Source organism: Metopolophium dirhodum, chromosome 7, assembly GCF_019925205.1.
Source record: "Metopolophium dirhodum isolate CAU chromosome 7, ASM1992520v1, whole genome shotgun sequence".
Classification (NCBI taxonomy): Eukaryota; Metazoa; Arthropoda; class Insecta; order Hemiptera; family Aphididae; genus Metopolophium; species Metopolophium dirhodum.
In genome coordinates this window covers 32,704,795-32,721,627 of record NC_083566.1, presented here as the reverse complement: position 1 = coordinate 32,721,627, position 16,833 = coordinate 32,704,795, and the positions used below count along the sequence as shown (strand labels likewise).

Below are 16,833 nucleotides of genomic sequence, written 5' to 3'. Positions count from 1 at the left end.
GGCTAAATGGTGCACTGAAGTAGCATATAAAATCAAATATACATTATTTGCATTGCTTAAAAAAACACACTTTTTATCCTATTTACTAAAGTTGTTGAATATAATATATAGATAGAGAATGTCTGATCAAATTTAATAATATTTGCAGTTAGAACTATTTTGGTATATTCTAACATTTTTTTTTTTAGTTATTCTACTAATAGGATGGCCATTTAATTATTAATTTTTTATAGATTATTCCCAAATTTTCAGTTTTTACAATATAATATTTATTTTTATACAGTTATCATTCTATATTATAATGTATTGATTTTTTGAAAATATTTATGTTTGTATTATGTCGTATCTTGACAATTATATTTAGCGATTAGCACAGACTTAACCAATGGCAGACTCTAGCCCAACATATATATTTTCCAATTATTTTTTTGATACATTAACATTTAGTTAATATAACACAATTTTGTTTACTTGATATTACCTAATAAATATTTTAAAGAAAGAAATTAGTGGACGATATAAAAATCATATTATTCTTTAACAGCTATAATTGCTTTTAGTGGTATGTTATTTATTATTTTATTTTTTACTTTTTATTAAAGCATATACATTTTTTTATTTATTATTATTTTTTTATTTAATTTAAAATTGGTTTTCTAAACATTTGTTTTGTGTATTTTGATCAAATAAATATGCATTTATTTTGTAAATTAACGAAAGCTTATATGTTATAACTCAATTTATTTTTATGGTTTAAAATTTCATTTATATACAAAAAATACATTTAAACTACTATGAATAGCTTATGAATATTGTACTTGTTTACTTATTAATTATTATTATTATTTTTTATATTCTCAATAAAATGTCATTTTTGACAATGAAGTCTATTTTGTTGTTACAAAATTGTTTAGCGCTTTTGTTAACTACCTAATATCTTCAAAAATAAATATTTAATCATTTTTGTTCATTGTTTCTTTGATTTTCACCTAACCACTTGTTAGAAGTAATTAAAGTAAATCTTTATTACTAGGAGCCAGGAGGTCAGCTCAATCCTCAACTATATGTATTTATAAAGGAAAAATTGAATAACTTATATTCTGATAATTTTGTATACATTTTATTGTACAACAAATAATTATTGAAATATCTAAACAAATAAACAATAATATTATAAGAAGAATATTAACCCATTTACAAGTAACTGGTAAGTGATTGAAAATAACACATTTTTCAACTACAATAATATGTTGAATTTTCATTAAAGTTCATTGAAGAATGGAAATCTGTTATTAATTCATAACATTTTAAGTTGATTGATCAACAAACTTACTTATAATCCTTCTAGTTTTATTGTTATTTTTATATTACATATTTTTCATAAGCATACTGAAAAACTGTATAATTGAACCACCATCTGATTTTGGCATTATATCTGTATCTTCTTAAGAGGACGTGATATCCTCGTGTGTTGTCTCTGTCTTACAAGTGCGTAACATAACAAATTTTACGCTCAGCTGAACACATGTAGCTCCATTAAATTAAAAATTAGAGTGAATTGACCTCTTATAAAATCTTAAAGTAAGATTATTATCTAGGCAACCTCATAGGCTTTTTATTATATTTTAATTTTAAAGCGAGTATTTTAAAATTGTAAATTGTACATTCTAAGATATTCTAACTCACTTTAAAATTAAAATATTATAAAAATAGGTTGCCTTGGTAATTATTTTACCTTTAGATCTTGTAAGATGTCAATTCACTATTATTTTTAAATTAACAGAGCTATACGTGTTCTGCTGAGCGTACAATTTGGTATGTTACACACTAGTAAGACGGAGACAACACATGCAGGTATCGTATCACATCCTCTTAAATAATTATACTCCAGTTTTAAAGAGTTGTTATATATTTTGTGATAATAAAATTAACAAAGAAGAATACTGATACTACAAACAAAGGAACAGATTAAATTCTAATTTACATATTATATATCTTATGAAATTGTCATTATACAACAAATTATAAGTTTTGATATTATCATGTAATTAATTGGATCAGAAGTTGCTCTTAAAAATAAATGTTCTGTAATGACAGTATAATTTCTTATAAATAATAGATTATTAAGTATTGGAGTATAAATATTAAATATAATATAAGTAATAAGTATAATATTTCTTTGTAATTTGTTACTTCTATCAGACTATTTTTTCTTTTGTTCATGCTGAATCACATTGAATTTCATAGATTACATTCCTCATGACTAATAATATAATGATATTTGAAAGACTTAAATTAAATAAATATTTTAATAAAAATTAAAAATATAATATGACTTTTCTTATAAAATATTCTAATAAATACTAGTTTATACTATTAGGCTATCAACAAAAAAAATAACAAATCAGGACGCAAAAAAACAAATTGTAACAATGTTAATACAATATATATTTAAAAATGTAACTTAAAAGATTTTGAGTTTTACAGAAAGAAATTAGGATTTATACACACACACACATACATACATACATACATACATACATACATACATACATACAAACCAGGAAACAGAAAAAGAAGTAAAAATTTTATTTATAAAAATATGACAAGCCATTACTTAACATACCTGAACTTGATATATTAATAAGGATCAGTCTTTACATAACTGAACAGACCACCCTAAAGCTAATCGATCAAATCCGCAAGAAAATAAATTAGCAAATGGATTATCTTCACTCCACGCAACAGCTGTTACCATACGTCTATGTCTCTAAAAAAAAATAATACAATTTCACATTAATAAAATGTTGTATTTTTCACAAATATACTGTATAGTATTATAATTTGTATTTTTAATGTGATTTATGACATTTTAAAATGGAATATTTTAGATTTGGTATTGATTTCATTAGATACTAAATTAAGAAAAACAGTTTTTACATTTCTAGCTGTTCTGGGTATTCTGTTAACTCGTTGTCCAGTCATGTCGTACAACATAACTTGTCGATTGTCATGAGGAATAGCGATGACACCATTAGAAGCAATAGCAAAGCGATTTACACCAGATTCAGCTCTGATAGTAGTAATTGGAGAGCGCATATTACGTAATTCCCAAACTTTTATGGACCGATCATCTGACCCAGATACTAATTTATCTTCTCCGCCAGGTCCAGCAGATGTGAAAACTGCACAAGTCACTGTACTGTAACATTGTTTCAATATTAACTATTACCACAGTATATTTACCTAACACAGTTAATAACTTACTCTGTATGACCTTGAAAAACTGAAACTGAGTTTATAGCTTCTCGAAAATCCCACAATCTAAATGTAGTGTCTCTAGAAGCAGTGACAACCAACTTCTGGGAATGATGTGAAGAAGTATAAGTTAATTCTTCATCATGTCCTGAAAATTTTAATTTCATTTAATTTAGGACCATATTTTTAATTCTTTAAAGTATCACTCATGAAGTATTAGTAGTTTAGGTCCTATTCTAAAATAACAGTTATAAAAAACTTATACCCATGTACATCTTTTATACAGTATTGTTAATATAAAATATTAAGTGTTTACTGAAGCATACCAGTGTCCAATGTATAAGCCCTTGCATTTAAAGCCAACTATCAAGTGTAATTTAAGTATCTGACATGGGATTTTTTCAAGTGGATGCTACATATGCCCACATGTGTTGTGTCCATTTCACAAACATACAACATACCACATCCATTTTAATCTGTTATTTTTAAAACTAAAGTGAATTGATTCATTATACAATTTGAAGGTAAGATTGTTATCCAGGGCATCTCACATGATTTTGTTGATATTTTAATATACCAAATTTACAAAGCAAGTTATGAACATTTTAAAACAATAATGTTCTTGCACATTTATTAATGATCAAACTTGCTTTAAAATTAAAAGATAAATAAAAGCTTCCAAGATGATCTTACCTTTAAATATTATAATAGATTAATTTTTCAAGCATAAAATTTATTCATATATTTTATAGGAACTAAATGTTAATTTTAGTAATATTAAAAAATGTTTTGTTTATTAAGTAGGTAGATAACTATAGTTATAATTATAAGTTATTTAATTTGTTTTAAATTATTTTTGAATAATTAAAAGTTATTAAATTGTGATTCTTTTAACATACTGCACAATTTAATATTTTTTTTCTTCCATATTTGTGGCATATTTTCACAATTTTTACTACATATTATATAGCATATTTTGACACATTTTAGTGCATTAAAATCCGTACTCTAGTAATAAATCTAAAATATTACAATTTTAAAATGCTCTATGCTCATACCTCGGCTCATACCTTACTCATTTTAAAATTTGAATAGCAATACAAGCCTACAAAATGTCTTGCATGCAATTTTTTGATGCTAAATTTAATATTTAATATTAAAATTAACGACACAAAATGAATTCTGCTGAACACAAATTTGTTATGTATAATATTCCTTTTTGGTTAATACAATTTTAATCAATTATTTGATTTTAGATTTTAGAAAATTGGTGAAATCTTGTAAAACAATGCTATATAAATATAAATATGTGCATTTATTTATGTATTTATAAGTGATAACTGTCAGGTATAAGTATATATTATTATATTATATCAAAAATTGATATACTCCTACTATAGTTGGTTATTTTACAAAAAATATATTAATAAAGATTTCTAATTTTAGAAAAAAACGAATAATGATTAAACAGATCTTTATAGTATAGCTGTTATTAAAGCTAATATTAGTTATGCTAAAACAATCCTTATAGGTTGTAAATTGTAATACACGTTACAAAAAATGAAACTAAAATATTTATCAAGTATTAATTATGAAAAATTTGTCTTTATTCAGGAACTTTTTAACTTTTAAGCATTTGACCTCATATTAGTTTTAATTAAAACATTAATTATTTAACTAGTGACTAACAATTATTATAGCTATCAATACATAACTTACCAGTTAGTGAATTTAACAGTTCACTGGTTTCAACATCATACAAATTGGCAGTTCTATCCCATGATGCAGTAATAATTTGATCACCACCCAGTAACCAATCACTAGCCATAACTGGCCCATTATGTCCCAAAAATGTACATGAAGGTGTACGTAATATTGGGACAACTCGGTCATCTTCAGTCTCGGTGTCATCAGATTCCCGATCCCTCTATAAAATTAAAATAGGAATTTTACAAGCTATAGCCTGATTAAACAAAATATTATATTATATAGAATATCAAAATGATGGAAAATATAAAATTATTAAAAATATAGTTAATTAAGAAAAATAACACACTCACTAAATTATCTAGATTAACAGCTGCCTGCCAAATGTGAATAGTTTGATCACCGCTTGATGTGAGAGCTAAATCTTTACTAGGATGGAATTTTATAGAATTAATAGATCCCGCATGGCCAGTGTATTGTAAAAGTGGTGTACCAGTTTCAATACACCATATTCTTGCGGTGTGATCTAAGTGTAAGGTGAAAAGGATTAGGAACCTACAAGACAAAATATACTTATTTTTTTTAATAGTACATACCTGCTGAACAGGTCCCAATGACAGGCTGTCCAGTATGAGGTAACGCTAAATCCCACAAGCCATCTCTGTGTCCGCCATATTCTTTTACAAACTGACAATTAGCAGCTGAAGGACTTTTAAAGCTAGATACTATTTTACTAGTTTGTGCTTTTAATTTTTCTGCAGTTTTAAGTTTTTGCCCAGTCGGCGGTTTTTGTTTTGAATTTACTTGAAATTGTTCAGTCGTCAAGTACTTTTCGTTAACTTTCTCAGTGAGTGACTCCACTTTTTCCTGCAGAACAACATTTTCTTGGCACACAGTCTCGAATTCCTTTTCGATAAGTCCAAAAAGATGAATTAGACGTTTTCGAATGGTAGGTGGAATGTCAACTTCCGTTTTGTGCATTGTAACGATTTATCACAGGCAGTATTAAAAAAAAATTAAGTTTGGCACATTTGTACTTTGTAGTCTTGTTGGTAATTCAAAAGAGTATTATAGAGTAATATTGAATATTGATACTATGTGATTACCAGATTACTGATTAGCCACTACAGACAGAATAATATTTGAATCCTATTTTTTCTTATCAGTGTCACACAGCAACCAGCAGAATAATCAATACTAGGGGTTACCAAAATGTTAATTTAATTAACACTGAAAAAAATAGACTATTTCCTTTGTAATAAAATTCTTGTTTAATACATTATAATTAGAAAACATACAAATTCAAAAAAAATCTTTTGAGAAATCAACATTGGGGAATTTTTTATCCAGAACATCAGAATATGGAAGAGTTGGATAATGTGCAGGTATCCGCTGAGGTACCTTCACTGGAGGCATAACTGCTGGATTGAATGCCACATTACTTGGATCATACTCTTTAAACCACTCGCTGGGCGTCCTACAATTAAAAACATTTTAATTAGGTATATAAAACAGGGCAGATTTTCTTTTTAAAATAACATTCTTTAATTAAAATAATTATGTTATTTCTAAAATATAAAATTAACGTTCTCTTAAGTAAAAACATTTTATGTTTGAGATAACAATTTAATATTTTTAAATAAATCTACTAAATATTATTTATAATTAATATTAGAGGTTTACTTATTATAAAACTTGTAGCGATGATTAGGTGAATATAAACTGTGCTTGAGCTAAGTTTTTTTTCATATTTTTTTTAAAAATAAAAATATAAACAAAATATCTTCATTCGAGCAGTCTATATTCTTCTTTACAAATTTGATAATAGGTAAACTTACTCCAATATTAAGTATAAACAAATTGTAGTAAGAATCCAGTACATAGATTTATACATTGTTAAACTAAGTCCAAAGACAACAGGTCATCTAAGTACGGCAACCACATAGGCGCAAATAGGGGGAGGGGGCTGGAGGTGCTTAGCCCTCCTAGAATAGTCCCCCCAAAACTAATGATTTTATTACTATAATTTAAAAGGATCATAATAGTATCAAGTATAGACTATCTACAGCCCCACCCCAAATTTCAAACACTATTAACATTTATCGGCAACCTCTTCAAAATGAAATATAAATCTATAATAAGAACTAAGGGCCAGTTGTACTGTATACGGTTAAACTTTGATTACGCATAATCAGCTGATAACAGATATTTAACCGGGCAAATTCGGCCAATTAAACTCCGGTTAACTTTAATCAGAGATGGTACAACTGGCCCTAAGAAATGTAATTTTTAAAATTCTTGGCTTATCTGTATTCTAAGGTCAACAGTTATACTAGATTTATACAAACATGATTCTTAATGAAACTTAATTAACTTCAAATTCTATATTTTATAATAAAATAATTTAACTTAGCGAGACTATAAAGACATAAAAACAATTAGGCATTAACTGATAAGAATATTAAATAATGGTCTCTTTCAAAAATAAATTACCTAATATTTTATAGTTTTGCTATTACTAAGAATCATATACAGTGAAACCTCAATAACTCGAATCAATCGGGGAAAAAAAAATTGAGTTATAGAAAAAAATGTCTTATTGAAATAAAGGGGCAAAGATATTCGTTCGAGTTATCGAGGTTTCACTGTATTCATATTGACCATCATAAATTCAATAAATGAGTAATATTTCTAAATTTTCAGATCTAAAAATAAATTAACATGAATTGCCAATTTACAACAATGGTAATTTATAAAAGTAAGATATAAATCTTAGTAATTTTTTAATACTTCTTAATAACCCCAATATTATCATTTACCAGATGAAATATCATGAATTACTGTATGAGCATTGCACTTACATTTTGGCTAATTCTGGTTTTAAATTGTTATAGTTATTTTGTGAAACTGTCAATGAAGCAACAGTTTTTGATAATCTACATACTTCAGGATGATAATGCCTCTAAAAAAAATAATACATATATTAAATTGGTATTATGAATATTATTGCATCAAACAAATTAGTAATTACTAACCTGTAATGCTGGAAGTTCCCATAATGATGTACTTCCAGCGTTACTATGTTCCGGTTCTTGTAATTCAGCATTGTAAATTCCTTGTCCATAAGATGGGTCAACATCTAATAAAGATTCTGTGTTCTTATTTGTCTTAAAAAAAAAATAGGTAATATGAATTAAAATATAAATAATAATGCTTTAAGAAAATGATGATACATATTATTAATATAAGATAAGATACAAAATATATACAAATGACAAATAGTTAATATAATTACTTGTATTATAGTTCGAAGAGCAGCTAAGATCCCTAGTGATGCATTGTGAAGGGTTTGAAGACTCAACGTGGACATTCTTTTCACAAACGACAGTGTAGAATTGGCAGTTACTTTCTTGCGACCCACTAAAAACAATGCTTCAATTGTACGAAGGAAAGTTTCTAAATTATCATGATATTTACCTAAAAATTGTTAATATATTAAAATTAAAATTAGTATATATTATTCTATTTGCAAACAAAATTTTCATAAAAGTTTATTATAAGCATAGTGCATACAGTATTTTATAGATTAAAAATATTAAATAATCTATAATTTATTAACATTTGATTATGAATTAAATTAAATGGGTATTCCAATGATTTCATTAAAAAAAAAAGGGTTTTTAAACTTACAACAATCTAATTCAGGAATAACTCTATACAAATGAGAATAAAAGTGAACAGGATCAATGTTGATTACAGTTCCTTGTCCAGATAGTATGACAAAAATAGTCTTAATACAACAAAGTTGTTCATGAACATTCAGTTGATGTTTCTTAATAACTGAATCCAAAACTGTGAGAATATCGTGGTAAAATTCTAAGTTGATTGAATGGCTGTATCTACATAAAACAGTAAATTCAATTTCACAGAAATACTAACAATGCATTTATAACACTAACTTTGCTAATCCTTCAAGACAAACAGATAATAACTTAGAACGCGGAGCAGTTTTTAATATTCTGAAGTATATCAAAAATACAAGTTTAGTTATTTCAGTTAAATTGTTCAAGTGACTTTTAACATTTTCTTCAGCTTTTGTCTCAAGCATTTCTTTATCTAATTTATCCAACATTTTACTTCGCTAAAAATATAAATAATTATTTATTTAATAATAATATTGTACATAACATAAATAATAGTGAGATCTTACTTTACGTTCTTTTTTAGACATAGCTAATAATTTTTGTTTTCTGGTCATAAATTTTTTTGATTTCAAAATGTCTTCTTTTTCTTTATCAAGATTGACATTTCGGATAGGCAATGCAAGTAAAACAGATAAGAGTTCACTGTGCACACAATGACTTCTAGTCTTAACAAGTTGATTTATGCGCCGTACTATCTAATTATATACATAAATATAATTCTCAATTATTCATAATAGCTATATTAAAATATTTTTTTCAGACATGTAAAGAAGTTTTTTAGTTCTTACCACTAATGAAATAGTTCCTTTTTTATCTTCTTTAAAAATTTTAATAAATGTCTCTTCAACTTTTTTTCTAACATTAGTATTTTTGTTATCTAAGTAAAGAGTTAACAAATGCCCAATGTTGACTGCATAATTAAAATATGAATGAGAAATTAATAATTCACACATACAATTAACAGCCATTTCAGCCAAATTTATATGGACCTAAAATAATAAAATAAGTTAATTTAATACTTACTATTGATGGTATTTTATGTTTTTACGGACAAGTAGATAAAAAATGTATATATTTTTTATTTATTTTACCAAAAATATCAAATTGGCAACTATATCAAAAAACTGATAATCCATAATTTAATCGAGTTTTAAACTTATGGTAACTATAAAGCTCATAGAAAAGTAACAAGTACACAAATTAACTAAGGAAAATATAATTACCAACTAGTAACTTGGCACAATTAAACTTATGCACAATCTAATGATATGGTAAGCAAACTGTTCTAAAATGTATTGATTGATGGACCTTACTAATTGAATCTAAAATTAAACACTAAAATACCAATGCAACAACCACTTTCTCAACAAGAGAAAAATCAATTTAAACCCAGTAACATATTTGACATACTAGATAGACAATATTATTATTGTATTTAAGAAACATTCTATAATTATTTACAAACATTACATTTTTAAACCAATAGTTGAACCAAAAAAATTCAAAGAATCCCAATTAAAATGGAAATTATAATGTATAACCTTAATTTTTTTTTTTTTTTTTTTTTTATTATGTAATCTTGTCTGATGTATTATATATTAATTGTTGTGCTGTAATGGTTTATACCGAAAGCAAATAAAAAAAAAAAAAAAACCTTAATTTTTTTTTTTAAATAAACTAATTGAACTCTCTTTAAAAATTCAAATCATATATGCCTGCGAGTTTAATTTCTAACTTAAGTTCAATAAAAAACTTACATTTGTTATGACTCGGGTATCTCCTTTCTTTTTGTGGAGGCAACTAGCCATTTTCTCTAAATTGGTTAAATAAATTTTGTAACCCTTGAGCAATTGTCCTTCATAGCCAATCAACTCTTTTGTAACCAATTTCACTAAAAACAAAACATAAATGCGTTTAGTTAAGAGTAAATAATCAAATAAGTACCTGATCATGAAGACATTTTTAATTGTCGGTCAATAATTATTAACATTTATATAATATACATTGAAAAGAAGATAGTTAAAATATAATATGTATATTTAAATATTTTACATACAATAACAAAAAAAACATTAAAGAATTTAAATATTACAAGAAAAAAAATATTATTATCAAGAAACTCACATTTTACTCCATCATGTTTATCCAGTTTTAATTGATAACTTGGTAAGAGATCCTTAAAAACTTCCAACAATGTTAGAGTTGCTAATTTTTTTATCACAACTTGTAATTCTGGATCACGTTTTTCCATTATTTCTAAGAGATGTACAATGTTTCCAATCTAAAAGTTTAAAAAGTATAATAGCTACATTAGGCATATTAGAATTATCAATATATTTCTTGTTTGCTCAGAATGACAACTATGTAAAATCTAGATTTTCCAACTAAGATTTTAAAGAAATTAATAGTAAAAAAATAATAATTAAAGAAAAATATCAAACAAACAGGTATTTTGAAGATATTTTGATCACTAAAACTAAATAACTTTAACACTAATAAGCATATTGTAAAAGAGGAAAATGAAAATCAAGATAACGTGTTTAATACAGATTACAAAGTGTGAATAAAATATATTTTTGGATATTATTAGGCTCATGTAAATAAAAATTACCTTTAGATCAGGATTCTCTAATAAAGTGCTAGCTAATAGTCCAATACGCTGTTTATAATTTTGAATTGTGTTTTCTCTTTTAGCATATAGTTTTGCAACACTAATTGGTTCACCTTTATTAACTGATATTTCTTTTTTAGGTTCGATAGCATCCAACCAAACATACTCATCATTATTTTCTTTATTGTCTTCTATTATTTTCTTTTTAGGTTGTGATTTCTCTATTTCTAAAACATATGAATAAATTCATTAAGTTTATTAATATATTATAAAAATTTCTAAGAAAAGTTTGATCACAAGCAAGTATAGGAATAGATAATAAATTGTTAAAGTTAAACGTTTAGTCTAGATGACTCAAGAGAACTTCAATAAAATATGTTAAGACTTTTTTGATTACAATTATTATTATTATGCAATTTCCATGTATTTCAGTTGATACAATTTTACTGTACCTACTAATTACATTTTTTTATTTTTTAGGTACAGATAAATATAAAATAATATATATCTTACCTATTTCATCCTTTTCTAAAGTGTATCTTCTTAAAATCCCATCTTTAGTTTTAATCGGTAACAAAGGTTTCTTAATAGATACATCATCTGCTTTCATCATCATTGAACTACTTTCATACTCATTTTCAAGTTCTTCATCATCGTTTTCTCGAGTTCTTTTATTTTTACCATCCTAAATACACACATTGTTAATAGATAAAACAATGAAAAAAAGTAAATTATTTACAATTTACATTAGTAATTTGAATACGGTTGTACAGCTTATAATTTTGGTTGCTAATATTTTTTTTAAGAAAATCCAAATCTTCTTGGTCAACCATTTCTAACATATCATCTCCAATATCACTGTTTTCTGCTTCTTCTTCCTCAATTTCTTCAGGTGGATCATCTCGTCTTTTTAATGGAGGTTGAGGCACGTTATAGGCTTTAGACTTATGTTTTTTTGTTTTGATGTGTCCTTTATTTCGTAAATGATTACGCCTTTTAACACTGCTTGTTTTACCCCTTGTTTTAACCATATTTTTCTAAATAAAAAACATACAATTAGAACTAAATTTAAGGTAACAAAAATACTTATAATACAAATTATATAGTAAGTTAAAGTTGAGAGTAAATAAAATTGATGATTTAACATATAACTATTCAGTACCATTGATTTTATAATATATTTACTACTATAAAATATACCATAAAATCAAGTACTTATATATAACTTATATATAATTATTTAACTTACTTTAACCATTTTTATAAAAATATTAGTTCAAATTATCGTTTTAAACGATACACGTCGAGCACCAATATTAATTATTGTTTTTATTTTTTTTAATGTGCATGTATTTTTATAGTTGTTACATAACCTTAAATTTATTCAAATTGATTTTATTATCTCTTTATCTATTATCTTTATCTATCATGGACGGGAATATTATAATATCTATAGCAAGGTCTATCAATACACCTTGATCTATAGTTCCACAACATATTTGTTCCAATTTTTTTTTCTGTTTTGTTCTGTTTCAATGATGTTTTTGTAATAATCATCAGCTGGTTGTTACAGCACAGAATAGGTGAAAATGTGAAATTTTACTTATTCTGTGGTTACAGTACCCAAGATCTAATAAAGAAGGATCGCGGAAAAATGGCTACGGAAAAAAAGTCCAGAAAAAAACCTGACGGAAAAAATTCCCAAAAAATGTATTTATGAGGTATTATTTAATAAAATAAGTGATTATCACTTGAATAGTAATCATCAATCATCATTCATAGGTATATTACTATTCAAACAATCTATGATAATTATTATTGTACTAATAAAAAATAATTAATAACTAATGACTAATGCGTAATGAATAATGATTAACAAATAGGTATTAATATGATCTATGAATATAATCGATGTCTTCATATGGGCGACTAATTTTACCCACATAGCCCTATATTAATAATTTATAAGTAACTTGAACGAAGCTTGAACGAGCTTAAATCTTGAACACTGCAATAATGTACTTATTTTGCCTATACTATACGCCGGGTCGCCGGGCAACACTTTATGTTTACGCGAATTATTTAAGGGGAATTAATAGCATTGAAAAATTCTATGAAAATGTACTTTTGTATTTACAAAAATATGGTTTATTGAGTGGTTTGAGTGTAAATACACCAATTATCAATATTGTAGAAGAGAAGTTAATTTATGTCTGTATAAAAGTCAATTTTAAATATTTTAATATTACTAAACTCAATAATTCAAATTGAAAAAGTAAAATATCATTTTACAAGTTTTAGAGTTAAATATTGGACTTTCAAAATAAAATATCGAAAATCGACTCCTATACAAACCTAGATAAACTTCTTCTCTTCAATTTGTATAATAGGTGTTCATACTGTAATGTCACTCAGTAAGCTATATTATTGGAAATACGAAACTAAGTTGCAGTGTTTCACTAAAATTCACATTTGAAATAAAGTGTGTAAAATGCTGTATTACTGACATGTACGTGTACGTGCGGGTGCGCTTCGCTATTTATTTACACAGTCACTCACACTAATGATCACTTACTACGTACACATTTACACGACCCACATGCACACAAATATAAAATTGCCTATATTGAACTCCTTAGAAACGGTCAGTATGCATACCCCTTAAAAGGACGTTTCACCCACATTTGTATTGTCGCGGTCTTACACACGTACGGTATAGCAAAAACTATTTCGGGAAAGAACAGAGAAGGCTACAGTTATAACTAAGAAAACGAAATTTTCACCACTGAATAAAGGAGAACTTTGACTGTGCAATATCGTTTTTATTTTTTTGATATCACTTATACGAAAAAAGTTCTTGTTGTTTCAAAGTCCAATATTATTTGTGTTTTTTAAAATTTAATAACTTTTTTTGAAGTTCCGATAACGAAAAAATAAAAACGATATTGCACAGCCAAAGTTCTTCTTTTTATGTGGTGAAAATTTCGTTTCTTAATTATGACTGTATAGCCTTCTCGGTTCTTCCCCGCGCAAACAGTTTTTGCAAAGCCGTACGTGTGTAAGACGGAGACAACAAATGCGGGTGAAACGCCATCTTAAAACAATATAATGTTATTGTTAATATGGACCAAGCCCCCCTCCCAGTTTATATTGAATTTTTTTTATTTAATATTTACTAATTGTTATCAAATATATTCGCTAAAAAAACTTTGGAAAATTTGTTTGGAAAAAATTATTTTTATTCAATAGGTAAATATTATATAGTTGCGTAATTATCACATTTCCATTGTTTTTTTTTTAAATTTATTGTGAAGGAGAAGGGAATTTAAAAATAACGCTCACATCAGCTGCCTATCTGTGATTATTAAATTAATGTAGGGGGACGGAGTGGCCGAGTGGACTAAGATGTCGGTTGTGATGCACACCGGCGCTGGTTCAAACCTCGGTTCACGGGCGGCATTTTTCTTCGGGCAAGTCATGGTGTCCGGAGAACAAGTGCCACCACCATCCCCCACCCGGGCATGGCAGATACCTACGGGTGCCCACTTGAAAATCTGCCAAAACTACAAACACTGTTTACCAACCAACAGTATCCTCCCCTACAAACAAATAAACAGTTAATGACCATAGTTTCCGGGCTTAATGATCAATAAAAAAAAATTAATTAATTAATGTAATTAACTACTATAATCATAAAATTTAAATTGTATTTAATCTAAATGAAAAATAAGTAAATAACAGAACCTAATGTATAAAAATATTTCCATGTAACTACATTATTAACTGGCCCTGAATGTACAAATAATGATATAAACTCATCTACTAAAGAATATTTGTGTAAAAAGGCCTCATTGTTACCAGTATTTACATAGATTTTTCACGTAGTCTATTTATATATATATAAAACCTATATGAGTATATAAACTTTATTAAGTCATGGGATTCATACAAGAATCATTTAGCCCGTTCGAAAATGTACAATTTATTAAAATTTAAAATGAAATATGAAATTGGAAATATAATATATTCTGTACATCATGCCAAACGTAAACCAACCTGGAAGAGTTTGTTATGTAAAGATTGTAAAGGACTTCCTAATTCCAGGCTAATATCAGTAACTCGTTATTCTAATTCTAAATTTCAAATTATTTTTATTTATAGTCATATTATGTTCTAAACAAATAATGTTTATTCCAAATAAAAGTTGATCCAATAAATATATTTTATTTCAGACTTGGAAAATATAATGTGTAATAAAAATGTATCATGCAGTACAATTTTAATTTGGAATAAATATAGTTTGAAACAATGATCTCTAGCAGCACAACATATTTCAATTACATTTCTGTAATGTAATTTAGTAATTTTGATAACAAATCAGACATATTGCAACATACAACTGTAATATTTCTGTTACATAATTGCAACATTGCTATGTCCGGTTTTTCACAGCTAACTTTGTTATGTAACGTTATGTTCAAGAAACCATTAAATGTTTCAATACTGTTATATATTTTTCATATTTCAGATGTATCTTAATACATAAACATGTTGTATAATGTTTTCTAATAGATATGTAACTCACATACATATGATATATATAAATAATATTAAAAGAAAAACATTTTTGTAGCATATTAAAATGTATTGAAATATGTACTTTTGTCTTTTACATTTATTAACTTACATAAAATAAAATGGAATGAATATTTAAAAAAACATTTCATCATCAGTCTCTGAATTATCATTTAAAAGTTTTTTTATACGTGTCAGATCAGTTTGTTTTCATTTGATATACAGTCAAATTTTTATTTTAATGTTAAATAAAATATTAAAAAAAAAAAATAATTTCATCACATTAAAGATTGATTTTTACCTATATAATATCACATTTGGTTAGCTTTTGTTATGATTAATTAATATAATAAAAATTAATACATATATTCGAATATATATGAATGCATCCTAGAACAAAAAAAAAATTGTAATGTATTGGCTAGTGGCATAAAAAGACAATGGAACAAATGGTCGTTGGAACAAATATTTTTTAGAATAAATAATCGTCGGAACAAAATATCTACATTTTGGATAATGGATATTAATTAAATTTAAACAAATTGGCTTTGGTACTAGCACATATAGAACAATACTAGCATTCAGTGGCATATTTAAGAATTTTTCATGGAGATTGGAGTGAGTCCAGCTAATTTTCAAACACATTTAAGTGGGGGGCTCCGCTACAGAATATTTTAATATATTAATATATTATATTAGATGTTTAGATAGGTATTTTTTATTGGTGGTGGTCCGGACCCCATGGACACCCCCCCTCCACAGTTAATACGCCACTGCTACCATAGAACAATAGTATACATAGTATACAAGAACTTCTCAGAAAAAGAAAAAACATTAGAACTAAAATATAATACATTTGTGGAACAAAAAGTAGTGTTCCGTCAAAGGTTCCCAAATTTTTTAGGGAACGACCATGATAGCTGCTGCAGCAGTGCAGCCTGCTAAGGCACTATAAATGTATACTAATAATGTAATCTA

The 16,833-nt window shown here is 26.3% G+C and overlaps 2 protein-coding genes across 3 annotated transcripts; both read right to left on the bottom strand.

Annotated features, from left to right (window-relative positions):
• Window positions 1–1,104: 1,104 nt before the first annotated feature.
• LOC132949626 (WD repeat-containing protein 37) lies at window positions 1,105–6,094 on the bottom strand. Its single transcript, XM_061020608.1, has 6 exons — window positions 5,562–6,094; window positions 5,319–5,491; window positions 4,978–5,185; window positions 3,268–3,406; window positions 2,941–3,202; window positions 1,105–2,770 (listed from the first exon to the last, which is right to left on the bottom strand). Exons 1-6 carry the CDS (start codon window positions 5,944–5,946, stop codon window positions 2,651–2,653), a joined length of 1,287 nt encoding a protein of 428 aa, XP_060876591.1. The 5' UTR covers window positions 5,947–6,094; the 3' UTR covers window positions 1,105–2,650.
• A 118-nt stretch (window positions 6,095–6,212) lies between these two features.
• On the bottom strand, window positions 6,213–12,679 carry LOC132949625 (nucleolar complex protein 3 homolog). Of its 2 annotated transcripts, XM_061020606.1 has the most exons (14): window positions 12,530–12,679; window positions 12,027–12,317; window positions 11,794–11,965; window positions 11,281–11,507; window positions 10,794–10,950; window positions 10,427–10,560; window positions 9,458–9,658; window positions 9,176–9,364; window positions 8,925–9,106; window positions 8,656–8,864; window positions 8,261–8,442; window positions 8,001–8,132; window positions 7,827–7,927; window positions 6,213–6,442 (listed from the first exon to the last, which is right to left on the bottom strand). In XM_061020606.1, exons 1-14 carry the CDS (start codon window positions 12,536–12,538, stop codon window positions 6,268–6,270), a joined length of 2,361 nt encoding a protein of 786 aa, XP_060876589.1. In that variant the 5' UTR covers window positions 12,539–12,679; the 3' UTR covers window positions 6,213–6,267. The 2 variants fall into 2 exon arrangements, with proteins under 2 accessions (XP_060876589.1, XP_060876590.1); XM_061020607.1 differs by lacking the exon at window positions 12,530–12,679 and having other exon boundaries at window positions 12,020–12,157.
• Between the last annotated feature and the right edge of the window lie 4,154 nt (window positions 12,680–16,833).